Here is a 21,176-nt window from a genome sequence, read left to right on the forward strand (position 1 = left end):
CAAATAATTCGACGGACAAAAAGGGTGGTCGGCTGTTTCTTTGTTGCTGTTTTTTTTTTTTTTTTTTTTGCAAATTTTTTGCGTCACAAGAACGAATCTGCCTGGACTCTGGACACTGGCGTTTGGGTCACGTGTGTAGCGTAGCAACCGGTAGCAACGGTAGCTACGGTAGCAGCTGTCGTAGGAGTTGGTCGTGGCGAGCGTTTACCATGCGAAATAAATCGCTTTTTTAGCATAATATTCAGCATATGTGCGTGAATGCACATATATACAAGGTAATCAAGAGGATTGTGCTAGTAGCGCGGTGCACACTGCACAGTGGTTCGGTGTACATCAGGGGGTGTAGTGTACCGTTGGGGTCGTTGGAGTGCTCAGGGTGTACTTACCTACGCGATCTGCACAATCTGCTTGGATCGTACTGCGCCACTCACAAACTAATGAGTCGAGAAATCGAACGCGCCTTGTGTTTATCGGCGCTACCAACAGCTGTTTCTCTACGGAGGAAGCGATGATTGACAGTTAGCGAGTCTACAATGAAGGGGATGACATTTTCCCTTCTTTCCGGTCTTCTTGCCGCACTCGCTTCACTATGCGGCAAGTTTTCCATGGCGGGGGGAGAAACCGCCTACCTTTGCGAGATCGTCTCTTCACACTGGCTTTCCAAGATCTCCTCTCATTATTTCTGCGAAAATGTAAGTGGCTCTGCTCAGTTATCGCGTTAGTTCATCGCGTACTTGTTGCAAGGCTCTAGCGTCGCGGTTACAAGTCGGGGGCGACCGAAGTGTGTGGGATTGGTGTGATGCGTGGAGCCTCTCCCGTTGAGCTCTGTTACCAGCGAATTACACGGAGAACCACGTACTTTTGTGTGCACGCCTCATGTCTTAAAGGGATACTACAACGAAATTTCGGCGCTCATTTTTTTGGTCTGTATGTGTTCAAAGGAGCAGCATCACATCGAACATACTAATACCTTGTTAAAAAAGTCACGAAAAGGAATTTTAAAATGCATTAAACGATTAGCAAAGTGCACCTGGTGGATGTCGCTAACGCCTCGCTTGTAATGCCCGTCTAGGAACCTTGACAGCTAGTGACGGAGGTTGTCTCGCCTCCGGCCACGACGAGAGAAGAGGGGCAGGAGGAACTCCCCTCTTCCCGAGAATGCCTTTTGTGTGTCGCAGAAGTCGCTATTGTCCCCCTACAAGATTACGGAAGATTAACCTGTCACTCAAAATTCGTACAAAAGCATCCGCTTCGGTGGCTGGAACGACTAGGCCATCCTCTCGACGTCAGCCTCGCCGTAGCTTTGCTCGTCCTGAGACGACCTACGTCACGATTGCGTTGGATGTCACGTGGTCTCCACTGGGCCTTCTCTGTGGGCTTGCAAGAGTGGGCCGTTTATAACGAAAAATACAACCACCAGGCTCAAAATACGAACGTGCGATTGTCATTTACGGATATTGTGGATCATATTCAACCTATTTTTGAACACGACGGGAATATTTCAAATTTCGTTGAAGTATCCCTTTAAAGTTGCCTCGTGCATTTAAAGGGTTTTTCCTGATCCACATATTTTATTTGGTCCTGTTGCAGGTCATCACTGGGATTCGAGTGATTTTCTTTGCCCTGATGATCGCATGCAACGCTGTTATGTGGACGATCTTCACCAAGGCTCTACGTCTTTGCACAACAACTCTCGAAGCCACCGTCATTAACACGGCCTCCAACTTCTTTTTCACGGTAGGAAAGTTATGCTAGTCATCCGACCAAGAACTGCCTTTCCTAGGTGGTTTACGGGTGCTACGAAGATGTGCACACTCACAAATTGAATGAGAAACAGATATCACCGTAGCGCTGAGTAGACGGTTTGTGGAGGGAGCTTGCAATCAAGGATAACAGCAAGAGCAAGGCAGAATGGTTTGAAAGAAAAGCTTTAGACTGTTTCAGTCTAAAGCTTTGTTTGTCTAATTTTTGGGCAATTTTTTCCATTGCAATTCAGAACATGAGATAATTAAGCACAATGCTTTTAAAAGGACTTGACACATATTTTGTCTACGGTAAACTTTCGTTAGGAACATCAAGGAGACTTGATGTTTTACGGGGGGGGACTAGAGGGTCGATTGCTTCATCTGCAGCATATGTTAGGGGTTTAAGCTGCCAAACAAGAAGGCTTTTGTTAGCGATGGAGGCTGGAGCTCAGGCTAAAAAGGTTTTACCTCACAAGTGTCGTGCATCACCATCAATGGCACCTGCATCCCTGCATTGCTGCAAATTGCATCAAAAAATATGGTCAGGCGCAATGAGCTTCAATGAGCTTCAATGTGCAGTACTCAGACAACCACGTTACATATAATGGATGCCCAGAGAATATCCCCAGAAAAATATTACTTGTCCAGGGGATGTCAAGAAACATTTATGTCCAGAGGATATCCTCAGGATGTGTCTGTGGGGAAAGCAAGTTCGTCTGCTTCTTGCGCAGGGGTTGCACTGATGTCAGAACGCCAAACTCTTATTGGCTCTGATGGAGGGTGTTGAGACTATGTTCTCCAAGCACGGCCAGGCCAGGAGAGGAACTGAAGGACGACTCCAGGCAGGAACATCAGGAGATGGGAGGGTGTCTCATGATAAACTCTGTTTAGTACACATGTACACAAGTATTTACAACATCCGAGAACCATACCTCGGTGGAACTCACTCATGAGTGCACTCACCCTCACAGATCAAGTGTGAGGTGAGGGTGAGTGCGGAAATCAAGTCAGAACTTTCCGACTGTGGCTTTGAGAAGACTGTTGAGTCTAGGGGCCAGAACGGAAGAGCCAGTGCCACCTCTTCGAGCGCCGCTGCCTCGGACTTCCTTGCTTGTTCAGCTTTGGCTCCCTATTGTCGCTGCTGTGCTCCTCGCTCTGGTAACCGCTGTTGGTTGATGCTTTTTTGGGATGAATATCTTTGCGATTTCCATCTCCCAGCCCAGACGACAGCTTTCTTTTTCTGGAGTTGCACCTCTTCAGGTTCTGGTGGCGTTGTTGATTGGATAAGTCCGGGTCGGACTGGGAAGCATTGACCACGTGCAGCCTTTTCTTTTTAGGTCTCCTTTAAGCAGACGACCGGCTCATGTTGGCGTCTCAATTCTCAATATCAGACTTGCCGTGCCATGATCGTGACAATCTCTCGGAACGCTTGCGCCTCGGATCTTCTTGCTTGCCCAGACTCGGCTTCTCCATGCAGCTGCTGAGTCCCTTGCTTTCGCAGCCGCCGTCTGTCGATAGCTCCTTGGGGTGCACTTCACCGGAGATGTCGGGACCAGATCGGGGGACGCTGATCTTGGGCTGCCTTTTCCTCTGGTGTCTTTTCCTCTTGGACGAATACCCTATGTCGTTCTGCAAAGGAGGGGTTTCCGAGTTCCGAGTGACTCTGCTTAATATTTTTTTCGTCCAGCCTGTTTCCCTTCGTGCTCCTGCTGGATCCTTGGGTGGATGTCTTCGTGCTTTTTCTTTTTCGGCCTCGACGACAGCTTCCGTTAGCTGGATATGCCGTCGTCGAGCCCACGGTGTCGTTCTTTATCCGGAGTGTTCGAGCGAGATCGGAGGACGCTGACCTTGTGCGGCCTCCTCTCATGCTCTCTCTGCTTGGAAAGCTGGCCGGAACCGGGTGACCTTCCTGAGAGCCCCTGGATTGGATCACCGTTGTCCAGCCTGAGCTCATGCACGTTTCTGCTGGACCCCTTGGTCTTGCAACCGCCGCCAGTGAATGGGTCCTTGGTATGGGTCCATCTGCGTTTTCTATTTTCCAGCCTCAACTACTTCTGCTTCTGGCTTGACGCATAGCGCCTCTAGTGACTCTGCTCATCAGAATCGTTTCGAGCAGGTACGAGGACGCAGACCATGCGCTGCTGCTTCTTCTGTTCCTTCTTCCCAGAAGGACGGCTCAAACATGACACTTTCTCCGAGCACCCCTGACTTGGGTTTCTCTTGTCCAATCAGTTGCCTGGTGTTGTAGTCCCATGGGTGGTGACTAGGACGATCCAAATCCTGCTCTGCCTCCCTATCCGCTGACGTCTCCTTTTCCGCACTGCTTTCCTTGAGTCGGATGGACTTCCGTGATGTCATCACCATGAGGGTCTTGCCTTTGTCCCCCAGGAAGCACAGGTCAGATGCTTGAGTGGCCTCCTGTCTTTGGCGGAATTGCAATCCCCTCCAACTTCCAGCGCTTGAGGCTTGGAGTTGGCGTTGTGCAGAATGGCGTCGGTCATCCCGTCGACAGAAAGACGCTGGTTGGTGATCAAATCAGACTTCTCATGTTCAACCTTTTCTCTCTGACCCACTGTCTCTGCTGCTACTGGACGTGTTCTAATTCTACTTGGCACGAGTACTTTTTCCTCCCTGGACACAAGGTATTTTTCTTGCTGCTTCAGATTACCCTCGAACATGAACCAGTGAAGAAATGTGATTACAAGGTATTTCGAGTCTGTCGCCTCTACTATTGCCGTTCACCTTTGAGACTCAACCTTTTAATTGGAGCCAGTCAGCTTAGCATTCGGACATCACCACAACCCTTGCTCAAGAAGTAGACAAACTTGCGTTCCACATTCCCTTGGGCTGGACGTCCACAAAACATTGAGGATGAACTTACAATGTCCACAGAATATGTCTCGTATACCGTGACACATCCAAGGGAGATTTTAGAGATGTGCCATCTGAACAGTTGTGGATATCCACGAAACGTTTAGGGGATGAACTCACAATGTACTCAGGACGTGCCTTACTTACCCCCGAGACACCCAAAGGATATCCTAGCAGGGTGTTCTCGAGCAGTATTCAGGTGTAAAAATGCATATAAATACGCCACTGAATGCAGTGAAATTAAAACTAAAACTTTTCATGAAGGTGTGTTAGTGGTGCATTTATCATACATTTTATGAGTGCAGGTTCCTGTGACAATTGGCAAAAAAAAAAAACTCATAAGTTTGAAAAACTTGTAAGTTTTTGCGCACGGTTAGGAGAAAAACGAAGGCAAACCATCTCCATGGTACCAAACAGAAGATGGGGAGTTTTTTTTTCAAACACCCGAAAGCAGATGTGAGTGTGCATAGTACCAGCTGTAAGTAGCAATGTCAACCAGACGGTTTGTTTCCTCTTTTCTCACCGTGCATATAAAAGAAGATGTCTTTCTTTTCCTGCATTTTTCCTATAAACCTGCTCACAAAACTTGAGTGTGATTAATGCATCGCCTAAAGGCACCTTTGCGAAGTTTAACTGCACTATTTTCATTGCTTGTTTATACAATTTTTTTTTTTTTACGACTCAATAGTGCTTGAGAAAAGCCTGTAGAGATGTGTCTTCTATATGATTTCTTTTTCCTGCCGGTGAATGAGATTCATATCATGTAGCGATTATTCAATAAATTTTATTTTTACTTATTCCCACTACTTAAAGATACCCAAAAATGACTTATTTGATGCATGGTGACATTAAGAAAAATATAGAAGTCACCATTTGAATTTTGAGAATTATCAGTTACTAGGTATACGTAAGGGGGCTTCCTATAGCAACACTTATGCTGTTATTGCTAATTGTCACCCAACATGGGCACTTCATAAAAGTATGAAACAGCCTGTAAATTGTTAAACATAGTCAGCTGTGGACTGTCTCAAACTTCCTCCTCACCTTTTCCACCACACTTGAGCGAGTAAACTAGGAGTATGAAGTGGTCGGGTGATGTATGTAAACAGCTTGACTTGTAGACTGTTTTTCCTATCACAGAGCGTGCGAAATACGCAATAATTTTTCCTCTCTCAGTTTCAGTTTTTTTTAAAAATTAACATGCAAAAAGCTCCAGCAGTCTGGTGTTGCAAGGTGTTAAATGGTTTGTTTTACGTTTTTTTTCTTTTTTTCCCAATATCGAAACAATAAATGAAAGAAAGATTCTTGGAAAATTTTGCTCGAGGTTCATTTCTTCACCGCCTCCAGAAATAAATCCCTCTTCAAGTTAATGAGATGGCAAGCCAAGGCTTCTACACAAAAACAATGTGGGTTCGTAGTGGTTGAAAGTGGTACAGAAGGTCAACCAACTCGGAATGTTCTTTCCTCTCCTGAGCACCACATGTTAGTTTCACCAACTGCCCCCCCCCCCCCCCCCCCCCCCCCCCCGGGCCGCGTATTTGTAAACAGTGGGTGATATGCGGCATGGCAACACTGCTTGTGTTAAATTTGCTGCTCGAAGAGGACCTTGCGTCATCGCACATTGCAAGGCGCGGTTGCTGCGCCGGCCGGCAGTGGGCACTGCGCGTATATCACTGGGGCGTGTTTTAACAATCTCTATGGTTTTAACCTACCCTCTACTTAAAGTACTACTTTAAGTAGGTTTAGAAGATTTGTACTTTACTTAAAGTACATTGTGTAATTTTTTCTGGTGCTTTTCGAGGAAAGTACAACTCTTGACATGAAAGTACATTCTCCAAATTTGATCTTGATTTTTTTATCATAAAGTGATGCTTTGTCAACAGACAAGTGCCTAATAGGTTGATTGTGTTAAATAGATTGTCAGCAAGAGTAAAACTAATCTCTGGCCACTCGACTTTATCCAATATTTGCTGCCATTTCTGAAAATAATTGATGCACCCCCAATTACCCCTGGGGCAATGCATACCACGCTCTAAGAAAAACTTTGTTCTTGCAAGCTTCTTTGATGCCCCATTCTTTGAAGAGCGGTTTCGCCTCAAACACTATCGCCCTCTGGCGCACTAGAAAGGCAACTGGGTGATAAAAGGACTGTTTCGTTCGAGAGGGTTCTTCACAACCTTATCTATCGGTTGCTCGGAGCAACTGAGCCACCGAGAGAGAAGCGAGTGGAGCGACAGGGACGTTCGCGAGATGTGTTCACGTGACAGCGGACTCCACTCGCACTCCGGTTACTTGACTTGACTCGACCCAAGATTCGACCCAACACTCACCCAAGAATCGTTTTCAGAAACATTAATGTGTCTTTTTTTAAAATTTGTTTTATTTGTAAACTACAGGGTGTCACAGAAAAAAAATTTACAGGGCTTTTATTACTGCAAAAATAAACTAGGCATCGCCGAACGCTCATTCTCTGCCCAAAGGTAGTGCTAGAGGTCACACCCAGATGCCAAAGTTTCAGCCCGATCCGATACCTTATTCAGACGTTATAAGTGATTTTCTGAAAATTTCAATGAGAAAATGGCGGCCGACTGAGTTTTCGAATACATGGGGCTCCATGGCACCAGAAACCGAAAACATGCAGATACGAGCAAAAATGGTCGGGCTGAAACTTTGGCATCTGGTTGTGACCTCTAGCGCTACCTTTGAGCGGAGAATATGCGTTTGGCGATGCATAGTTTATTTTTGCAGTAAAAAGAAACCCTGTAAATTTTTTTTTTATGACACTCTGTATAACTAACTATGGCTAATAATCAAATACCTCTCAAACGAAAAGGATGACGCCATCGAGAAACGCACTCAAGTTGAAGCAGTTCAACCTTTTGAAGCGGTTGAAGTTTGAAACATAGAAGCATTTGGTAGAAGTTACGTTCGAAGTGGAAACAGTGGGTGAGGTTCGAGCTATGAAACCGCTGGAGCTTGATCGCTTGATGCTCGGAACGTGTCAGATTGCCTGCCAGAAGATAACTTTGGTGACTTCTCCCAAAGATTCAAAGCCTGAAGGTAAGCAAAATGTCCCTTCTATCACTCTTCTGGTTTTGGTTGTGTCAGGTTGGTTTCAGTTGCCAAGAAAGGGCACATATCGGGGGGCTCTGCATATCGGTAGCCGCAGCTGCCCTGGGCACAAAGTGGCAAGCAAGGCTGTTTTTATTTGTATGCACTGGTGCTATCCCTACCTTCTATGTGCAAGTGAATTTTGAACAGAAGGTTCTCGTGCAATGCGGAAATTTGCACGTGTTTCGTGGCGCAGGAGTACAACCGGATTTTTTGGCGTTTGAGGAGCCTTTTCATGGTCCTGTGTGATCCTAGCATGAGCGAACGGTAGCGCAGTCTTTCCGTTGCTACCTCATAGTTAATCATCTCAAAAAGCTTGTGAAGATAGCTCAAGGGGGCTTTAGTTATGTTTGTGGATAATTCAGGTAGTATCACGACTCTGGTCCAGTACCAAGAAAACATGTGCTCTGTTATTAACGAAAAATTAAGATCAGTTTCATATTTTTTGGAAAAATAAATACTTTAATTTCTATGGTTCTCTAATAAGTACCTCACTTTCCAGTGTATAAGTCGTGGTTTTTTTCCCAAAATTTACGTCTTTATGTTTTATACAACGATGCAAATTGGACTAGTTTTTTTCCCTTCAAGTATGAAACCTTAACTGCAAATGTTCCGTGGGGATTATATTTCTCGTCCGATTCGTTGACGAGAATGAATGATGAAACTGGCTCCCTCTTGTGCATATATTGCGACCACAATACACATATGCGGGTTTATCTATAAGTTTTGCCGCTCCGTCCGTAAAAATATATGTCTGACTTATAAACCAACTTTTATTTTTTTTGGGGGGTGAAAAGACCAGTTTATAGGGACTTGTGAAAAGTCTGACTCGCACAGCAGGAAATGCGGTCCCTATAATTGTATAGAGCCAAAGGTCATTACTGGGTAGATTTATCATTCTTTTAGTGTCAGTATGACATCAGTAACACAATGTTTTCCTGACTTCCAAAGATGTACGGATAATAGCAAGAAGCTGTGGAATGCCCGATCCCCGGAAGCAGTGCAGCATTGACTAGAAGAAGAGTTTCGGGACTCGAGATATCGATTGACGAGGGCCCTTAAACATTTCGGACACTGTTGCTGCTCTTGGGGATTTATCCGGGCATTTCAGAGCTTCTTGGTATTATGATTATTACAAGCTTCTCTTGCATATCCACATTTTGTCTCTTGGCGTGGCTATGTAGGTAATGATTATGATAGAACACAGAATGATTTACTGGCGGCCAGGTCACTGATGTAGCCTGACCTGCGGTGATAGTGCATGCCACTGCCCCATTATTGTCTTCACCCTCCTCACAATTTACATGTTTATGGTATGTGGTATATATTATACAGTGCAATCCACTTATAGCAATGCCACATATAACCATATACCACTTATAATGATCAGTTTCTAGTCCAGATACAACAATAATCAGTTATAGCGATTTTATTTTCGTGTTTTCTCATTATTGTTATAAGTGGATTGCACTGTATATACAATGTTTTATGTTTTTTTCATAGATGAAGAGGTTGATGGAGAAATCTTTCTAAACTTGGCAGAGAGAAGAGTTGTATAATTGTTGCATGTTACAAAATTTTGAGTCAAGCTGCAGAAGCTAATTAAATAGCTGAAGGAAGACAGGTAAGGAAATGGGGAGCCTAATCTCAAATTAGAATTCCATTTGTTAAATTCAAGAATATTTCCAATTGCTTGGTCTCTCAAATTTGGCTTATTTTTATACAGAAGCTCCAACTGGGTCTATGGAAGTTGCAAGGTATTTATAGCCACAAAGATATAAACTTCTAGAACTTTACCCACCGTTTGCAAAGGCCCAGTTAAATGAGCAAACTGCTCCATTAACCTCAGTGAAATGTGGCACAAACAAAGTTTGTAACAGCCTTGGCAGACAATATTCCAAGCAAACTGCAATAGGCAGCAGTATTGGGGATCCTTCCGTTCATATTGCAAACTGTAGGCAGTCTGTTTTTCTTTTTTACAACTAGATGATGCCATGTGTGCCTTCCAAGCAGGCTACTCCTTCCTGTTCGACTCAACTGGATGCTAAAGTTAAGGAGACGTTTGGCTTTTATTCTGATATTGCATTGCTTGTGTCCTAGCTTAGTACAAGTAGTGTAGCAAACTCACTGTAGCCCTAGTCACTGCCATTGTAGGATTTGCTGTGACACACCCAATTAACAAAGTAAAAAAAAGAGAGGTCACTGCTAACGCGTCTGTGCGAAAGCAAAACAATGCAAAATAACGTGATGAGAGAGAGAGTTAAAGGAAGAACTCCCTGATCGTTATTTCATCTAGAAAAGCAAATGGCAAATGGATTTGGGTGTTTTTTGCAACCTGACTTTGTCATATAATGAGGAAATATAAAACTAACCTGGAAGAAACAGTGGGGCTGTTCTCAAATAGAGCTATTCAGCTAAATGTATTTGGGAATTTCTTGGTTGCTGTTTCAAGGTATATATATCATACTCTGATGGTTTATTTGGTCTATTGTATGTGGAGGCACACAATGTCTTTAGTTCCATTGCACGACCTTATCTATTGCTACAGTATAGTGAGCATATAACCTATCTATTTAGCAATAGCACTCATGATTTCAATTACAATTTCTTACATAGCATGAAACACATTTCACTGGATTCATTATTGGACACAACATTGTCCTTTGAATTTTATTCGATCTGTTTGGTGTTATATATTTTAGGTTTCACATCATAACAGTCGATGATGACACTGGCATTGCAGTTCATGGAAGGCTGTGGCTGTTGAGTGCTCCAAGGTTCCACCAAATGTGGAACTTCTGCTTAACAAAAAGATCAAACGTCCCGGGCAAGGTTGGTATTCATCACTGGAAAGACCACTACTGAAGTTACTGAGCTGTACCTGGCCCTCTGCATTACGAAACTAACTGGTAATTTCAACATCTTTTCCTCTAAATCTTGAAAACAATATTTTTATTATTGTGCAAAACATTTGAAGTATAGCTCAAATTTGTTTTTATATTTTTAAGTTCCTCTCTGAACTTGTCTCAGTTGGCTTGCAACCCTATACTGCACAGAAGAAAAAGAGGGGAGGGGGCTTACAGGTGATGATTAAATTTAATTGTATATTACAAAAAACCAGCGAGGATATCAACAGAACTAATAACACTGCCTAAATTCAGCTAACACACAGGGTAGCTGTGTTTGAAACTGTTTACTTGCGACACCTCTTAGCCCTTTGCCTGGGTTGGAGATGTGTTTATGCCAGGAACATATGCATATGAAGTTAGAGAGTGCGTCATAAGGAGGTGGCGGGTGCGCACTGAATCGACAACACATAGTTGTATATGTTAGAGCAATTTTATTTTGTGTGTTTCAGTGTTGTGCCTATTACATTCCAATTCACAAGGGTAGCAGCATTTCCAACCACTTTTATAACCTGCTTGAAACATTTTACTTCTTAGTTTGCTTTGTTCCCATTCATGTTGAGCCACAATGTATGTGACTTTGGAATTAAGAGGAGCGAGTTTGGTGATTTTTCATTTTGTTTTTCTTTCAGAGGTCAGGTCAACATGCTCTTTCCTTTTCCCTCTGTCCAACAAGTAAAAGTTAGCACTTTCTATTGTGCTCATGGTATGGCAGAACTTTTGGGAATTGTTTTTCTCATCAGCATGTCAGTTTGATTGACAGTACTTAAACCTATGTCAGCCAACTACTTCAATCCAAGAAACCAAACGAGGAAAGATATTTGTTTTTTTAGCAGAGGTAATTGTGGTTATGAGATGAATAGTCCATTTGTTATTAATTATAAAATTTTTACTGCTTTAAAGATAAGTAAACCATGTGTTTAGTCCCAACTGAAAACCTCTGGAATACTGGTACCATAGCTGTGGTTAATAGTCACTAAAACAATGCACTTTGTTTTCAACTGTTTTCTGGTGGTGTTTATAATATTCAGGTACTTGTAATTAAGAAGTAATTTCTGCTTTTTTTCAAGGATCCATCTCCATCCCAATCTACTGTTTTCTTATGTAGGCCTACCTCGACAGGCAAAACATTTTCGACCCTCCTTTATTCGAAATTCTGATGGGCGGATTAGTACTGGCAAAAGATATTCGTCACATCACAGGTGCTGCTGCCTGTCTTTTGTCCGGCTACTATATGATGGCCATCGCATTCTGTCAAGGTGCAGAGAAGACCTTGCTCTTCATGGATACAAAGTATTTTTTAAAGTCCTATTGAGCTGCCCGTGAAGGTGCTGTACATGCTTAACATTTACGTCAGCTTTTTTGTGTCTTTGCAGGGGTCTCACGATGGTCATCTTGAAGTTCGGGTTTTTATTTTTATATTTTTAATATATAAGAATACTGACAAGTGGCTATTTGCTAACAACTTTTCGTTGCTGTGAGCACTCTGCAAAAAAGCTTACATTTTAGCGATGTCGTTTGAGTAGGTAATTCAACATTTAATTGTTGCCCCGCAATGACGTCAAAGCAAGGGGTGCAATTGCAATGCATCCCCCCCCCCCCTCCTCCCAGGCATTTCAGGGATTTCTAGCAAATGATTCGGGGAAATTGGAGGGAAATCCCACTCCCGCCTAAATACTCACGATACAGATAAAAATGGCTTACGAAAGCTGCGTATGTGCATTTGGTTTTCAGCTTCTTGCAAAAATTAAATATCAAGCTTCAGTCTTGCAAGGTGGCCTAGGATTTTTTATCAATGTTTCAACCTCAGTGCACAAAAGTTATTTTTTTCGTCATGAACATTTTTTGTTGACGTTACACTTTTGGGGACACTACACATTTTTTGCAGACTTTGAAAGTCTTTATATTGAATGGAAATAAGTCAAAGTTACATGGACAAAGTTCAACGCCTATGAGTCTTTGAAGTGTGTCATTTGAGAATACCAGAATTTTTATATTATAGTTGTGTACTCAGTTTTATTCTAATGTCCAATAAACGTCGCTATACATCAGCAACTGTATCGTCTCTTGATTTCACCCATGGCCATAGACAAGTTCGAGATTCTAGGGCACCTCTTGTTCCCCTTACATATATTGCCCTATACCTCTATACTTAATGTTGACATAAGCAGCAATTATTAATGTGCTCCTGAAGCACCATCGAAGCCAGCAATTTTTCAATAGAGGTAAAGCACCAAAAGAAAAGCCATATTGTTCCAAACCTTTTTTTTGGCCGTATTTGAGATACTAAAAATGCTGAGTTTTTATGAGCTTTTTGAAGCTCATAAAAACAACAGATAAAAAAGGTAACTCAGAACACACAACCCTTGAGGTATGTATTGCCCCTTTTATCTGTCGTCTCCTAATTAAAATATATCTTCAAATGTTCCTCGAAAAGAACTCACTTATTGCAAAAAGAGCTTAAAAGAACTCTGCAAATGTTCTTTACGAAGGCAGTTTTTCATAAAAAAAGATCTTAGAATAATTCAATAAGGGTTCTATATGGTGAACTGATTCATCGAAAAACGAGCTGATAAGAACTTCTGAAAGGTTCTTGATGAAGTACTGTTTCATAAAAAAGTGCTTAATATAATTCCTGAATGGTAGTCCACAAAAAAACTAATCAAAAAGAACTCAAAATAAATTTTTAGAGGTTTTTCACAAAACTTTCGCATCAAAAAAGGAACTTTCACGAAGATCCCTTTGAGGGGGGCTTAAAAGAACTTTTTAGGGTGGAACATATAAACAAGCCGAAGAATCCTTTAAAGTTCTTTTACGACCAGATGTTTTTTAGAGTGCGGCAAAAAAAGTATAGGGGAGTGAAATTTCATAAAAAATTCTGTTAACAAGTACTTGTACTTTGCTCTGAAAGCATATTGTACTTATAGTATTTTGCTTCAAGTACATTGCGCCCGGTGTACTTAGTACTTTACTTCAAGTACATCACCTCTAATTTACTTTGTACTTCAAGTACTTTTTAGATGTACTTTACCCAACACTTATATATTTCGCACCAAGCATTAAACCATCATTTCATTTCATTTCATTTATTAATCCTTAAGGGTCCTCTGTCAAGGACATTACATCATTTTTTTTTGTTCTGCTCATTGGTGCTGCGGCGTAACGTGCCAAGTCAGAGACGCACGCAGCCCTTCGGCGTGCCAAGGCATGTGCCTTGATGACGCCACAAGACTTGCGTTCGATCAGTTGTGCCTTGTTCCTGCGGTGCTGCACTTTCGTAAAAAGGTCCACGTGTTCTCAAAGGTAACTACGACCGTTCACACAAGGTTTACGTCGAATGACGGCGAACGAGCAGAAAACGTGTCTTCCAGCACGCTGCTGCCCAGCCTCTGCAACGCTCCAAAATATCGACTTCCGGTAACCTCAGGCTGGCCGAAACGGAACTTGAAGGTTGCCGCGCTACTCCCGCTACACTGTACTCGCGCTGCAGCAAGCAAGTAGGGATGCGCGATCCAGCAAATTGTCATAGAGATCAGTGTTTGAGACTTCGTGTTTGTCCTGCCTCTTTTTTTTTTACCCTAGTCTCGGAGGGGTTCTCGTAAGTATAAAGTAATGTGCACATATGGGTAGTTGAGTAAAACGTTTGTGGGAAATCCAACAGAAATGCAAATTTTGAATATGTAGAAAGTCGGACAAAATCCTAGTGCAAAGTATAAAGAAACATGTTTTTTTTTATATTAAATAAATTACGCATCGTCGATCGCTTTGCCCCCGCCCGAATGTAGCGCTAGGGGTCCTGACCAGACACCAAATTTTGAGTTTGCCGTTCCGATTAAGAATATGCGATTTCAGGAAATTTTTTGTGAGGAAATGGCAGCCGACGAAGCCCACGAATGCATGGAAATGAATGGCGTCGGCTACCGGAAGCGGGCCCCATTTTCTCAATGAAACTTTAAAAATGTCGCGTAATATAACTTAAGCTTTAAAACTATGGCATTTGGTCCGGACCGCTAGCTGTAGACTTAGGCGGAATAAGCGTTTGGCGATGCGTTGTTTATTTTTCCAGCGAAATGTTTTTTTTTTTATTTGCAGACACTTTTTACATTGTTAGGCCAAATTGAACGTGCAGGAATATGAAGCATAATCATAGTGTTGTGATCAGTTATGTTCTTTGTTAATAGCATTCAATGGCCATCAAATAACACAAACACAACTGAGCAGACCTAAACATGTAGCAGCATAATCCATTGAGAGCGAAATTTCTTGACTAGCAGTACATGCTTCATTGAAAGGAGCATGCCGGTCAGGTTCCCGGTCAACTTATTTGAGAAGTACCCGGGATTACTGCAATAAGTGTTATTTCGTGCTGGTGAACAATCATACCGTATAGCATTAAAAAAAATCCGTAGATAAGGAAATAAAAATGGGATAACCATGACAACTGGGAGACAGTGTGTTAGTTGTCCATTGTTTATTCCCTTGTCTCCTTGGCCATTCCCGCATTCCAAGCTTCAGATCAGATATCCACGTCTTCAATCACATTTCTGGGTAACTTCATATAATATTAAACGCATTTACTATTCCAAATTTTCAGAAATCTACTGGCTATGCACATAATTGGCACAAAGTGCCATTTCGGGAATTGTTTTCTACACTAGTTGTTCGAGGTCTCCCTTGGCTTCACGTGCATCCCCCCCCCCCCTCCCCAAGTCGGAGCTTTTCTGCAGTGTTACTAATAACACCAATGAGCAAAAGTTCTAAATATTCGTGCTATCATGTATTGGTGCTCATAAATCTTGCTTTGGGTCTATCCCCAAAGTTAGCTTTATCTAAACTATAACACAATTTCCAGTCCCAGACTGCAGCTTCTCTGCGGTGTCCCCTATAGATGCATCATTGTGTAAATGTTGTTGCTCATTGTGCCTGACCATGTTCCTCGATGTGAGTGGGTTTCGGACTTCCATCAAGAGTCCAGTTTTGCAAAAAGCCTTGTTTTCACGAGCAATTCTGTTAGAATTTGGCCTACAGCTCTACACTTACCTTGGCGCCGCATGGCCTCTCTTGCTCTTGTGAAATTGAGTCATTAAACACGTCATCAACTTCATGATTAACATCACACACACACACCACGTCTACGCGCACACATCTATACGCACACGCACGCACGCACGAAAAAAAAAGTTGCACATAATTTGTGATATTGCGCTTGACTTTCACAGCTTTTAAATGACAGTTTACTGTTTTGGCATTGTCCACATACATTGAGTAGGGCTGGGTGACAACGAACTTTTAACCAGATTGTCTGACGCCCTTTAATAGATGTGTAATTGGATTCATCACATCATTTTATATTACAAGCGTACCAGTATACATTTTATTTCTCACGTCTGCGTGACAACAGTGTCATACGCAAATGTTGTTCATGGCTATTTGCGATTGCACGCGGGAAGATGAGTTTAAGATGGAACGCAGTTTTGGACAATTCTCAAGTGTTTGCTGTTTGTTATGCAGCACCATGGTTCTGTGTAACTTGTAACACTCATTTTGGCAGTCATGTCTGCGGTACTAATCAGGTGCTCACATATGGTTGATATAGCTGGCACATTCGGGATCGCTTTAACAGGTCAAACGGAATGCAGTTACTGAAACGCCTGTTTGATGCTGAGCACTCGTCTAGCACATAGGTTTTTTGCTTTTTGAGGTAAAACCGACTCTATCCTTTGGGGTTGGAATGCCTTTTACTATTGCACTTTGACTATGACTATATAAGGACAACTGGTGAGAAGCGTGCAAACTATGTCAACCAAAGCGGCACAAAAATGTTAAGCGTTTGTTGTATTTCTGTTCTGCGTGACGTTATGTAACTCTGGCCGTAACCAATGAACTGACTAAAAATGTTTTGAACAATTAAGCGTCACTTTAAGAAATGTTAATTAATCAGTTGCCCCATCCCAATATTTGGCAATCTTATACATTGCTTGAAGGGTTTGCACAGCCGTGTGTTTATGTATAGTTGAATGTGATCATTCCTACTCCGTGTTCCTGAAAGACGATGTAGCAGTGATGTGTACTCTTGGTGCAGGCCATCTTTGGCCAGACCTTATTCGGGGAGCAGCTGACCTTTCTCTGGTGGCTGGGGACCCTGTTCATCCTCTTGGGACTACTCCTCATGCACCGCGGCAGCCTCGAAGAGAAGAGGAACTTGGCTGGTCCTCAGCACAGCCGCTCACCACCCAAGCGCTACAAGTGCTCCTAAGTGTACCTTTCTGCACGCTCTCTCCATTTCCTGATTACTCTGGCTACTTTTAATTCCGAGATCGGCTATTTATGGAAAGAACTCAATCTACGGCCTCCAAGCATTCTAGAAATACAAGGAAAAAAAGAGAAGAAGATTAGAATGATACGCGTTCGGTTTCCGTATTAGAAACAAGATCAAACATCGTGACACGCCTGTTTTTTGTCTTTTTTTTTGTGTGTGATTTGGCGTTGAAACGAGAGGACGTCGTCGAAATGCGACAGCGGCCGGTCGCGGGCATCACTTCCCGTGTAGCAAGGGCAAAGGGACTGACCACTGGGCGGACTGATTTTCGAATGGATGTGATTTACGCGCGGGCGGCGATCACTCGCGATTGGCTGTCGCACGTCCGACGGCGCCCTCTGTTTTCTTCGCCCAGCCGTCGAGATTCATGATCCCGTTTTACATCGGTAGCTAATAATACTCCTTCCCGGCCAAAAAAAAAAAAAGTTTTGTGCGATTGCAAAGTTTTACTTTACAGCAGAGGCACTGCTCTCTCTCCCCCCATCGTTCTTCACACACGGCGAGGCGCTCCTCTCGCTCCCCCTTCCTCCCCTTAGTAAGCCGCCGCTGTTCTTTCTGCGGCGACGCTCTCCCTTCCCTCCTCTGGTAGCCCCTGTTGCGAAATACCCACGTGGTCGCGCAGTGCGGCGGTGCGGACACGCTCCCTCGCCACCCCACTGCCGCCGCCCAAGTTCCGTTCCCAAGTCACTCTCCGCGCCTCTACAGGACAACTCGCGTACACGTACTTTTGCTTCTTCCACCACAGGCGCGGTCACGGGCGCCCCCGTTCCAAAAAAAACGTTCCAGCAAAAAAACAAAAACAAAAATACACGTTTTTTTTTTTTAACAGATGCAACATTTTGCACAATTGTTCTATTAAAGCACGCACCTCCTCACACACGTCTCTGACATCAATTCCACTGAAAGCAAAGAACCCGCTGAAAACTGTACAGCACACTGGCCTTCAACATGCCTTTCCACAGTACGTAGCAGCTACCGCTGTCAATCGCAGCACACTTTGTCTGGTCGTTTGCATTTTTAATCGGGAAATCGGACGCATGCCTATCTAAATTTGGGTTTCCTAGAACACTTGGAAGGCCGCAGATTGAGTTATGACCATAAATAGACGATCTAAGAAACCACTTCAGTGCCCGTTTAACTGGATTTCCCTGCTTCACGGATCTTTATCTCTCCTCCTCCTCCCCCCCCCCCTCCCCCCCCCCCCCCCCCCCCCCCCACCCCCCCCCCCCCCCGCCCTCAACTTTATAAACCCTGCTTCCATAAAAAGGTAAAAGGCACATACATTTTCGATGACAATGTCTTGTATATAAGCGACGTGAGCATGCGAATGATTCGTGAGTCTTTATAAGGCTTTGGGCATGTAGGTCAGTAAGTAGATTTTTAGTTTTTTTAATGGCCGGTGTGTGCACCTCACGTGTCACATATGGATGTCGAACGGACGCTTCAGGGTTGCGCCAGACGATCGAGCAGTCAGTGTAGCAACCCCCAGGTAGATTAGGAGTAAATGGTATCTTGAGCGGCTCAGCTGACGGGTGGCGTAAAGAGCATCAACTGTGCTTAAGCCAATCTTTATGTCACAACTTCCTGGGCTTTTGTGTTTGCCACCAGGTTGCAAGAAAGTTGATGGCGTGTTTCGTTTTCGCTTGGGTTAACATACTTCTTTCTGTCATAAAGCTGGTCACTATAGCTTCTACGCGAACGGAGCTTGACCTCTGAAAGTTAATTATGCCTGGTGTGTTTGTTCTTAGGTTTGTGTGCTCTGATTTGAAACTTTGGCCACGTCATTTTCATACTGGTTGTAATTCTGAACTACTGTGAGTGCAGATATGGCTGACCATTATTTGTGTGTAGCAGATCAAATGCTTGAGGGTCGTTGATCGTGTTGCATGTTTGGGACCTATCATTGAACGGAAAAAGTCAGATTAAGCTGCGATTTCTCAATGCGGTAATGGCTTTAGTTTCAGTGGTTGTAGTGCTGAAAATATCTGTATAATAATATCTAGTGTGTTTCACCCTATTGTATTCGTATCAAAGTGTGCTATGGAGTCACAGTTTTATGGCGTTTGACGTTCAATGTGCGTTGTGTTTGTTGTCAGCATTTGTCATTACACTTGCCTCGTGCACGAGGAGTTGTCTGTTTGTGCATTAAAATGTTCTGGTATGGCCTGTGATGAAAGTCATTACGAGAGGATGTTAGGCTCTGTGCTTAGCAGGTGAAACAAATACAAAAAGAGAAATAAGATGCTTAGGAATGGTAGTGATTCGCGAGGAAAGTAAAACATAACATTTGTTTGTTGACCAGTGATTGGGCATTTCCACTGTAACTCTACAATCGAGTTTGAAAATAACCTGTTGCAGAAGTGACCACGCCAAAGCCATATAGTGTTTGTCTTTCACGGTATACTTCTTGAGTCTGCCCCATTCTTGTACAATGGCAACCGCTTGCGCTCCTGTCGCTTGTAGTCACAGCTGCCAGTGGCGTTTACACTGTTCTTGTTCCCTAAATTATACACTCCAGATACATTCCATTCCACTGTTGAGATAACTAGAAATATGCACTGATAACCAAAGAGATGACCCACATTAGCCGGAGGGCAAGTCACACGGAACTGAAGGGTGGTGAACTCTTTCATTGTACGGGCGCAAAATTCTTTGGAGTTGCCTTTCGCGACTGTTGCGCACTCCAAGTCCAATCGCCGTCGACTTCTTTCACTTGGTCGGGAAGCACTTATGTATCGGGTGCTCCCCGAAGCACCGAGTGTGACTGGTGTGAGGAAATGCACTCTTTCAATTGGGATGTAATAACCTAGCTACACGGGCACCATTAACCGCAGTTCAGTCACCTTTAACAGAAGTCACACTTAGCCAGAGTTACCACACTGTACTCTCGGACAGCTATCTTAAAAGTGAAGAGGGCGCGTGCACAGCTTTGATGGGCACTCAAGATGCGGAAGTGCGCGCGCCCATTCCTTTAACTGCATCGTCACAGAAAGTTTGCCAAGAGTATAGCGTGGTAACTGTGGTTATGTTTAACTGCAGTCGGGCTTGCCCGTAGTTCGGTATTATACGTTGTCTAATCATCACTTCTGTAATTGATAAGTCCCGAAGCTGCCGTGAGAAATGGACTCATGACTGCCAAGAGAGAGCCATCCTTGCTTAGCTATAGACCGTTTTCGTGTGACGGTTGCCATGTTGAAATATGGCGCAGTTGAGTTGGGCGTCAAAAACTAAGGTAAAGGGTTTAAACTTAACTACAATAAAAAAAATATAACGAAGAAAAAAATTGGCTGCATATTTGCTTATTCTGCCAATCGCATGTGCGGTAGCTTTATAGCGTGGGTGGTGTCTAGGGCAGGATGCCCTTTAATCTTTCAGTGCCCGGAATGTGTGGTGCTCTTAGTTCAGGTGGTGCCTAGGGTAAGGTTTTGTATGGAAACAGATTATGTCACACCATTGTCTCTTTGTGACGCTGGGCGCGCTTCCCTTCAGCATTACCCGCGGAGACACAACCTTTGCGATGAATTTTCTGGGTCAACAAGAGGGGAAGCGCGTTTTCATGCCCTTTCACTCCTCAGTCCGCGCGCTCTTTCTACGCCACCTGTACGTTTCTGCTTCTCTTTCCCTTTCCACTCCTCTCTGCTCCTCGCGCTTTCTCACACCACCTGCTTCTGCTCCTCCCGTTCCTGCATGCTGGGTCCGTAACTCAGTCAGCAGCGCACTCAGCTTCAACGCCGGTGTCCGAGGTTCTATCCCTGGCACCGGTTTCCTTTTTTGTTTTTAAGATTGTTTAGCGGTTACGGACTGACCGACCTACACTCTTCGTGCTTACGCGGCTGGTTGGTTGGTTTGCCCTATGAAGCTAACGCTTTAAAAGTAGAACTATTGGCACGAACCCCTTGAACTCTATCGCATTCCAATCGGCAAATAAAGTCATTTGCTATTTTGCCCTAACTCAGCTACGTCAAAATTCAACGTAACGGCGCCACAAAAAAAAAAAAAAAAAAAAAAAAAAAAAAACTTTACTTTTTTTTTAAATTTGAGGCGAGGAAGGGCCATTCCTAGGTGAGCCAAAGTGCCACGTTGTATGTTTATCAGTGTGATTGTTGCCTTTCTCCCAATTACATCTCGTCGCTTTCAAATATGTATGCTGATTTGATACTGTCACGATGTACTGAAATGCGCTTTTGAACGTTCTTTATGCAATAAACGATGCTGGTGTAGGAA

The 21,176-nt window shown here is 43.5% G+C and overlaps 1 protein-coding gene across 1 annotated transcript; it reads left to right on the forward strand.

The window, feature by feature from the left end:
* Nucleotides 1-174: 174 nt before the first annotated feature.
* LOC8030011 (transmembrane protein 42) lies at nt 175-21,176 on the forward strand. Its single transcript, XM_029991798.4, has 3 exons — nt 175-692; nt 1,591-1,737; nt 16,716-21,176. The coding sequence occupies exons 1-3, from the start codon at nt 534-536 to the stop codon at nt 16,887-16,889; spliced, it is 480 nt and encodes a 159-aa protein (XP_029847658.1). The 5' UTR covers nt 175-533; the 3' UTR covers nt 16,890-21,176.

Source organism: Ixodes scapularis, unplaced genomic scaffold, assembly GCF_016920785.2.
Source record: "Ixodes scapularis isolate PalLabHiFi unplaced genomic scaffold, ASM1692078v2 PGA_scaffold9__187_contigs__length_104089568, whole genome shotgun sequence".
Classification (NCBI taxonomy): Eukaryota; Metazoa; Arthropoda; class Arachnida; order Ixodida; family Ixodidae; genus Ixodes; species Ixodes scapularis.

Coding starts and splice junctions, on each gene's coding strand:
- LOC8030011 (XM_029991798.4), top strand. CDS start 534: ATGAAGGGGATGACATTTTCCCTTCTTTCCGGTCTTCTTGCCGCACTC. Junction 693..1,590: donor CTCATTATTTCTGCGAAAAT/GTAAGTGGCTCT, acceptor GTCCTGTTGCAG/GTCATCACTGGGATTCGAGT. Junction 1,738..16,715: donor CCTCCAACTTCTTTTTCACG/GTAGGAAAGTTA, acceptor CTCTTGGTGCAG/GCCATCTTTGGCCAGACCTT.